The sequence below is a fragment of the Bactrocera latifrons genome, unplaced genomic scaffold (assembly GCF_001853355.1).
Source record: "Bactrocera latifrons isolate USDA-ARS-PBARC rearing strain unplaced genomic scaffold, ASM185335v1 scaffold_499, whole genome shotgun sequence".
NCBI lineage: Eukaryota > Metazoa > Arthropoda > Insecta > Diptera > Tephritidae > Bactrocera > Bactrocera latifrons.
The window spans coordinates 73,409-82,991 of record NW_017537155.1 but is presented as its reverse complement, the minus strand read 5'-3'; the positions used below and the strand labels follow the sequence as shown (position 1 = coordinate 82,991).

Below are 9,583 nucleotides of genomic sequence, written 5' to 3'. Positions count from 1 at the left end.
TTAATCTTCTAACGTAATTTAAAAATTCATGTCGATAAATGTAGTTTTATAAAAAGGGAAACAAAATTTTTGGGGCATACCTTAACAAAAGAGGGGATTAAGCTAAATCAGGACAAGATAGCAGCAATACAAAATTTGAAAACACCTAGAACTGAAAAACAATTAAAAAGTTTCTTGAAAGCCACTGGTTAATATAGAAAGTTCATTAGGGACTACTCAAAAATTGCATACCCAATAATTAAATACTAAAAAAAAAGGTTATAAAATAAATCCAAGAGATCCGCAGTACATAGCTCGTTTTGAAAATTTGAAAACACTAATTTCATCACATCCAATTTTGAAATTCCATGAATGTGATAAGGAGTTTACTATTACAACTGATGCAAGTGATTACGCAATAGGCGAAGTGCTTTCTCAACAAGGTCAGCCAGTTAGCAGAACATTAAATAACCATGAACAGAAATATGCTTAAACAGATAGAGAATTTATGGCCATTGTATATTAAATAACCTATTTCAGACCGTACATATATGGCACAAAATAAAATTATAACTGATCATTGCCCAATAGTATTTTTATATAATAAATATAAAGGAAGGGAATTTTCACAGGTGGGGTGCGATAAAGCCATGCGAGATAACGCCCTATGGATCTATCTCCCATCCAATTGCGAGGTAAAGCCATATGGCGTTATCACGCTTCGCATTGAGAGATAATGCCATTTTTATTTATTTATTTATTTTTTTTTTTGTTTTTTTTTTGTCAATTGTGAGTTGAAGCCATATGGCCTTATCTCTCATATGAATTTATTTTTCATTGTGAATATGTAAATTGTTATTCATTGCACCTGGCAACTTTCTTAATCAATGTCTTGTGTGGAATACAATGCTCGCGACAGACTGCAAACGACATCTGTCAAGTATTAAAATATACACGTTCTTATGGACGGACCTATTTTGACAGCTGCACGACTACACGACGGTAGGTCGACAGTTGTCGTTCTCGGTAACTTTTATCCTATATTTGACAACGGCAGTAGGACGACAATAGAGTTGACAGTAGAATGGAAGATAGAGAGATGAGGTAGAGTGGTGATGCCACTAATATGTAAAATGTAAAATTACTCAAAGCTCTAACAAAACTGACGTTATTTTACAAATAAAAGCATAAAATAGCTCTGTTACATCATTTATAATAACAATTGATAATTTAAAACAAACAAATTTACCTATTTACATTTCACTTTGAACAAAATATCAAAATTTCATTGAAGTGCAAGGTATTAGTATGGCCACAACGAAATTGTGTACATGCAAAATGGACAACTGAGTTGTTTTGTGTACATGCCGGCCATTGTTATGTTGCTGCCCTCTCACAAACGTTCTTGTAGTAGGATTCACAACGCCATTTTCAGTTGACTGTCGTGCTGCTGCAGTCTGTCGCGAGCATTGTGTTCCGCGCATCATATTGCATATTGTCAAATTGCGTATTTTCATAATCCACGTATTTTGTGCTTTAATTAAAATGGAAAATCAAGAAATAATTGAATATAAGTTGATTCCAGGTTTTATTAAAAACAGTTCTTTATTATTAATTGGAAAAGAAAATCAAATTCTCAAATATAAATATATGAATAAAAATGTTAAATATTATTATTGTTAGGTGGATAACTGTTCAACTGCAGTTGCCATTGAATTTAATAGCACAAGATTTTGCCGTAAAACAGAGAAAAGTGTCAAGAACGGCCACATTCCCCACACAAAGTGCCTTAATTGAAAATTTTAAATTAATAAATTCGATAAAAACTGAAGTGATGAGTGCATCATTAAAACGTTCAAGTGCGCGAGATATATTTGATGCACAATGTAAAAAATATAAGGAAACATTACATTCAGTGCAGTTCGGGTAAATGCGTAGGCATTTGATTCATATAAAACAAGAAAAATATCCAAAAACTCCGATGACTTTTGAAGAAATTATTGAAGTTTATAAAAATAAAGAAATTGCATCAAAATTCATAATGTCCAGATATGAGGAAAATGACAAACTTTATATTGACACTATAGTAGAAGAAAATTTTGCCTATTCATTATTTGTGTATCCTACCATTTCTAATGCCATTAAAGGAAGGAACCACATGGAACAATGTAATTATATAGTTGATGGAACATTTAAAATAGTACCTATTTCAAACAAATATAAGCAATTGCTCATAATTCACATTATTCACGCAGACCATGTAAGAACTCTAAAATTAAAATTTATTATTTATCTTTAAATAACTCGATAATTTTTCATTATTTTTCAGGCATATCCGTTCATATTTATTTTAATGTCTCATAAGTCAGAATCTGCATATAAAAATTTTTTGCAATATTTGCAATCAAATGTCATCGATTTGAAGCCGACGTCAGTAATCACTGATTTTGAATGCAGTTTACGTAATGCTTTTAAAAGAGTATACCCAACAGTAAAAACGGTTGAATGTTGGTTTCACTACACGAATGCTCTTCGACGGAAAGATACACAAATTCCTAAATTCAACAGAGATAAAAATGCCAAAAACCTATTTCCCAAATTTATGTATCTACCATTATTGAAACCGGCTAATATTATAGAAGCATATAGCATTTTAAAACAAGATGCTATGGATGTAAAATTTGTTAATCCATCAAATAATACAGAAAACTTCTTTAAACTATTTATAAATTTCTTCGAGCGACAATGGATGAAAAAATTTAGAGAAAACTAAATTACATATACATATATAATTTTATGAAATTTTATTGTTTTAGGAAAACCCTGTAAACTTTTCAGTGTATAAAGAACCTGTCAGGACAAGTAATTCTGCTGAAGGTTTCCATGTCAAATTGAATATGAAACTTCCAAAGCGAGGCACGTTTTACAACTTCCTAGAAACCCTTTTCGAATTAGAATTTGTAAAATCCATGGATTATTGAAAATCTATTTCTGGTTGTACGAATCTATATAGATCAAAAACATTCGGCAATGGAGTTCGCGACAAATTTATTTAAAACGGCTAGACTTATTAAAAAACAATAAAATATCTTTGATGGAAATTCTCAGTCAGGATGGAAAACTGCATACTTGCAGAAAAATTCGTCAATAAAATCCATAGTTCCGATGATGATTATAAAGACGACGACGACATCGACAGTAATGAAGATGAAAATTGTAAAGATCATTTACAAACGCAACAAAATATGACATTGTTATGCGTAATTTGCTGCGAAAGGGAAAGGGAACTCTTGTTCGACACATGTCATCATTATAAACTTTGTCAAACATGCTTTCAAAAAATGAAAGAAAATGGCAAATTAAAGGGCGTACAAACATTGTGTCCAATTTGTCGCAGTATAATAAAAAAAAAAGCAAAACAAATATTTTGTTAGTAATACAATTAAACTCATATGTTATTATATACCTAGAACCGTATTGGAATAGTGTTTAATTTTTTGTTACACGTAATTTTTGGTTTTCATTTTGTTTGATTTGTTTGTTGGAATAATGTTTTTCTTTAAATGTTATACTTGTGTTTACTTCATTATCTTTAAATAAATATAAAGAAACTGAAAGTTGGTTTTTTTAAAAAATGTCAGAAAGGGAAAAATAATGTAGTAGCAAATTATTTTAAGCCAAATTGTAAACTCTCCAACAATCAACGAAACCAATGATAAAGGATCCAATTTAGAAATGTCAGATACAATACATTCCGCAGAAGAGGAACTATTAGAACATTTCATGAAAGAAGAAATTGTCAACAAGTATAAGACCCAAATCGAGATCACCTCTATTGCCACGGAGAACATATTGAAAAATATTTTCCGAAGATATATTGGCAGGGGCAAAGTGGATATTTTCTCCGAAGAGGAGGAGGCCGTTTATCACCAAATTCAGCTATTACTTATAAGCATGTTATCTTACAATAGCAAATTGCAATTCATAAAATGTACAAATAGAGCAAAATAAATTATAAAAGGAGAAGACCTGCATAAACAGATTTCACTTTGCCATAGTAATGAGTCAATGCATAGCGGAATAAACGAGACTTATAATACACTTAAGCTGGAAATTTGGGAAACCAAAGAAGAAGTTCTTAAATACAGAAGAAGGTGAAGTACACTTGACAAAACCAAACTCCCACACAGGTAATGCAGACATTGAGAGGCACTCAACCTTGCTAAAAAAACTAACAGGAATTGAGGATCCAACCCTCTCAACAGAAATGAGGATACATATCGTTATAGGTAACCAACTATTTTAAAAAACACAATAGACTAGAAGAAACAACACATAATACACAATAGAAATAGGTGCAGACAAGACTACGAAGAACTGAGATCGACGGGGCCGATAAAAAATTATAAAAGAGTAAAACACAAAGACAAAACATATTTCCGAATCACCCCCTTCCAAGACATTCATGTAGCAAACATAAAAAGACCACTTATATTAGGTAGAGTAGGTACTGAAAAGGAAGATGATAGTTTAAGCACAATAGTACTTAATGGCAATATATTTGAAAGTGTTAATTCACGAGTCAACATATTATCAGACGATGTGGATAATAATGTGTCTGATGACCGCCATGAAAATGGCTACAGCATTCCTACAAGTGTCACCGATAGTTGAAGAAGCAAGCAGATGCGCTATGATCCAACTCGGCGAAGTAGACGATCGTTGACGAAGTAAATACAATACTACATACTATACATCAAGTTTGGTGAAGGAAATGATAGAAAACAGACCTAAGTAATAAGGCACTTCTTTTTAACTGCATTAAAGTAATTAAAGCAAAAATTAGATCGATTACTCCCAAGGAAGAGAGAAGAAAGAAGAGAGGTTAAATTAATTTAGGAGGGACAATGTATAACTGGTTGTTCAGGGTAATGGACGAGGCGGAACGACAGGATATAATTAATCATTTAGAAGTAAAAGAGGGAAATTCGCACAATGCAATAACAAATAGCAATAAGCAGATTATCATAAATGAGAATTTTAATGATTCAATTACAATTAATTTAATGAAAACAATAGTAAAAAATGATAGGAGTAAATTTTTAAAGGAATCAAATCAGATGCAAAAGGAGGATAGAGAGCTAGCAAAATTGGTTCTTTACAATGATCAAATGAATAAATGAAGACATGTTGAAGGAAAGATACTTGAAATTCAAAATAATATAGCCGCCGCTAAAAAAAATTTAATACATCCGGGGACGTTAACAAAAGAGGAAATAGATAGTTTCGACATATAGTAGATTTGTATAAGCTGAAACTAGCCAAAGTAGGAGTAGTTGTTTTCAAAAATGAAGCACTTGTGTTTGCTACTCAAATACCAAAATTTTTTTTAAAGTATATGTAAAATTAATTATGTCTCTACTAAACAAACGAAAATTGCAAATAGCTCAAGAGGATGAAAAAATTGTAACAATAAATAAAAAACATTATAAATATAAGGATAATACGTTATTTAAAAAAAGGGTCGGCTTTAGTATACCGTCCCAGAATTTCGGTAATAAAATGGGTACGGTCGGATAGAGGAGATTCTCCAGATCACGAATATATATGGTTATAGCCGCAGGAAGCTTATAGTTTTCGAGATATTCGCGATTAAAGTTGAAATTTTGCAATATTTAATTACATATTTCCGGTATTTAAAATTAATTTTTCACTTAAATTTTTCAATTTTATATACACTAACACATCAATTATTCATTTGCACACAATTATTTTATATAATATAGTGCAAAAATCGCTTTTAGTGTACATTTAAATTATTGTTGAAATATTATTGTTTAGAATAACAAATGAATTACAAACTGTCAAATAATCAGTGTTACCTTATCGACATCGTTTGTAAAATAACTAAATGAAATAAAGATTATACCCCAAATACGAGAATCAACAACCTATAAAAGAATAACTCTGGTCGGTCCAACACTGGGGTGTATCAGATTTTTTCGCGTAGAACTCCTTTCTGCGTGGGAGGCCTTCGGCCGCTCTTCAAAAAAAAAATAACTCTGGTCGGTCAACAAACATGTGCTTTGTGGAAATAGTAAAGAATGGCATTTAATTAGTTGTGACAAATAAGTAAAAATGTGTTAAGAATATACACCCATAAATAAACCCGCAACTATATCACGATATATAGTATTATTATCAATTTATAATAACAGGGAAAATGTAATTATTCAGTTTTTGAGTAAACAGATAATATTATCAATAAATGCAAATTACTATATAAATCGTTAATAAACTGATGGGTCGAGGTGTAAGTAGAAAATTTAACCTAGATTGAAAAAAGCCCTATAATGACTATTGCAATTAACACCTTAAATTTTCCACGAAAATAGGGCAATTCCTCAATTGATAACGGGATTCTGTAACCAGTCTCTAATCTCTTCATTGAGACATTTTGAGGTAAAATCTCAATTTGTGACTAGATACTATTCACTAAACAGTCTCTTGCGTTAGTCTCAAAATATTGCCTCAAATTTGAGACCTGGTAGTTAGCAGGTCACAAAACTAAAAAGAGCTCTTGTCTGTCATTTTGAATGTACTGAATAGAGATCATCATAGATATTAATCGATTGTCGCTTTTTTATATTTTTTAAGCAACTCAAACACGAAAAAGTTAAAAATAAATTTTACATAAATTTCGTAAATATTATGAAACAAAGTGAACATATATTATTTAATACTAGCACTTACTTTTTCACTTGCACTCCGGAAAGATTTTAAAACGCAATGATTTACAAAAACGGGATGACAGTTTTATTTCATAATAATATCAATAATAATATTTTCAAATAATATCATCATAATAACTGTTACAGTAAAAATCTCCGGTCAGTAAAAATCTCCGGGTCGGCTTATGTACATTAAATGCACTATATTATATAAAATAAATGTGTGCAAATGAATAAGGGATGTGTTAGTGTATATAAAATTGAAAAATTTAAGTGAAAAATTAATTTTAAATACCAGAAATATGTAATTAAAATATTGCAAAATTTCAACTTTAWTCGCGAATATCTCGAAAACTATAAGCTTCCTGCGGCTATATATATTCGTGATCTGGAGAATCTCCTCTATCCGACCATACCCAWTTTATTCTCGAAATCCTGGGACGGTATACTAAAGTCTTCCCAAAAAAAAATAAAATTAAGTAAGAATTGTATTTTTTTAACGTTTATGAATTTAAATATAAAAATACGACAAATAATACAAGAAATAAGTGATGATACTTTAATCATCAAGAATGCAAATAATTTGAGGCTTATTCAAAATTGTGATGACAGAAATTTTATACTGCAAAATAATTATGCAATAAATTTTGCAAAATGTGAAATTAAAATTAACGATGAAAATTTTAGTAACAACAAAACTAAATTTATTGATAAACTGATACATCCTACGTATTTATCTTATGAGTCAAAAATAAACTTTGACGATATTGTACTAAATCATTTTAAGAACATTAAAGAAATAGAAGATCTAAAGCATCACAAAAATGTATCTTGTGGCATAAGTGCCTCATTAATTATAATAATACTAATAAGTATAATTATTATTATTTACTTATGTAANATAATACTAATAAGTATAATTATTATTATTTACTTATGTAAACAAAAAAATTAAAAGTTATGCTTGAAAATAATAAACAAAAGGAGTCAGAAGACTTCTCAGAGTGATTCTGGGGGACTTACATCTCAGCTTAAGTCAACTGATGGCATGCAGTTGTGCACCACATCGCATGATCAGCCAGTCTGTCTGCCAGCTTAAGTCTGTTGGAACGAGCGGTACACTCACTCATTGGGGCAGACTTGAATTGCTGATCTGATGAAAGAGTCAGTCTGATTCTTGCAACAGTACAGACCGGAACATTATAATAACTCACGTGTCACGCTGTGGTCTCCATTAGTGCCTAACTTGTTGACATGATTATGTTAATTATAGGCATCGATCACTTACATCGCAGCCAAACGTGGAAGAAAGAGTCATTTGTAGAAATTCGCAAGTGAGGAAGGTTGTCCGATCGCCATACACTTTGGGGTGGCCAGAAACTATTCTATATGGCTCAAACAGCACACTTCCGGCCTCTGTACAAGTATTTGTGGGTAGCCGAAGAACATCAGGTAGAAGGCTAAAGGAAGAAGGCGAACAATACCTCCTGAGGGTTTTGTACTGGGTTTGGGACCCGCGGTGCAAAAACCCTTTTGATGACGACCATGGCAAACGAATTAAGTATTACGATTTCAAATCATACACCTGGAATGTCTGGTCTCTTAATTGGGAAGTAGCTTCTGCCCAGTGGTTTACGTCCACATACAAATATAGACTGACACCACCGCTGTCCAAAAAGTGAGATGGACGGGACAAGGAGTGAGAAGAGTGAGATCCTGTGGCATTTTCAACAGTGAGCATATAATGGAGTGCAAATTCAGTATGGAAATCGTGGTGAGAAAGAGACTCCTTCGCCGAGTCCTGGCATTCACCATAGTGGGTTAACGTCTAGCCACAATCCGCATCAATACGAAGTTCTTTAATATGTCGCTGACAACCACAAATGCGTGAGGATCCCGAAGCACCATATGATACAAACGAGGGTATCGTACGAGACAAGGCGACTCCCTTTCGTGTGACTTTTTCAATCTACTCTTGGAGAAAATACTGGCGAGCGCCGTATTGGCTTTACCAACCGCGACGTGAGTTCTGCTATTTCCAGAATGAATAAGAAAGCGAAGCCAATGGGTCTGGTGGTGAACGAGGGCAAGTCGAAATATCTTCTTCATCAAACAAACAGTCGTCTCACCCGCGACTAGGCACCCACGTCACTGTTGATATTCATAACTTTGAAGTTGTAGATGACTGATCTATCTTGGAACCAGCATCAACACCAACAACAACGTCAGCCTCGAAATCCAGCACAGAATATCTTTTACCAACAGGTGCTACTTCGGACCAAGTAGCAAACAAAAACTTTATAAGTCACTCATTATTCGCGTCCCGCTATACGGTGCAGAGGAATGGGCGATGACAACTACTGATGAGTCGACGATACGAGTTTTCGAGAGAAAAGTGCTGCGAAAGATAGGTATATGATCCTTTGCGCGTTGGCCACGGCGAATATCGCATTCGATGGAACGAAGAGCTGTATGAGATATACGACGACATTGACATAGTTCAGCAAACTAAAAGACAGCGGCTACGCTCCAGTACGGAAAGTATTCGACGCATCACCCGCCAGAGGAAGCAGAGAAAGGGGAGACCTCCACTGCTTTGGAAAGGCCATGTGGAGAAGGACCTGGCTTCGCTTGGAATCTCCAATTGGTGCCACCTTGGGCAAAGAAGAAACGACAGGCTAGAGAAGTGTTCCCTCCATAATTTAAGTATGCTCTGGGCATAGGTGACTAGATCACATAATTGGGTTCTACAAGAGTATGCTCCGGTCTTGAAACCTTCTGTTAGCCGCCGCATTTTTTCGTAGAACTTTCGACCATTATTCCTGTCATCCAGCTTGTCAAGTTTCGTTCTCACGCATTTCGTCCTCTCTCTT

General features: G+C 33.3%; 1 protein-coding gene across 2 annotated transcripts; it reads left to right on the top strand.

Annotated features, from left to right (window-relative positions):
• The first annotated feature begins 1,599 nt into the window (after positions 1-1,599).
• Positions 1,600-3,477, top strand: LOC108973641. 2 transcript variants are annotated; one of them, XR_001993743.1, is made up of 2 exons: positions 1,600-2,239; positions 2,309-3,477. XR_001993743.1 is itself a non-coding variant. In XM_018941031.1 (2 exons), exons 1-2 carry the CDS (start codon positions 2,115-2,117, stop codon positions 2,750-2,752), a joined length of 477 nt encoding a protein of 158 aa, XP_018796576.1. In that variant the 5' UTR covers positions 1,600-2,114; the 3' UTR covers positions 2,753-3,477. The 2 variants fall into 2 exon arrangements, 1 of the variants encoding a protein (XP_018796576.1); XM_018941031.1 differs by having other exon boundaries at positions 1,600-2,147.
• Positions 3,478-9,583: the final 6,106 nt, after the last annotated feature.

Coding starts and splice junctions, on each gene's coding strand:
- LOC108973641 (XM_018941031.1), top strand. CDS start 2,115: ATGCCATTAAAGGAAGGAACCACATGGAACAAT. Junction 2,148..2,308: donor AAGGAACCACATGGAACAAT/GTAATTATATAG, acceptor ATTATTTTTCAG/GCATATCCGTTCATATTTAT.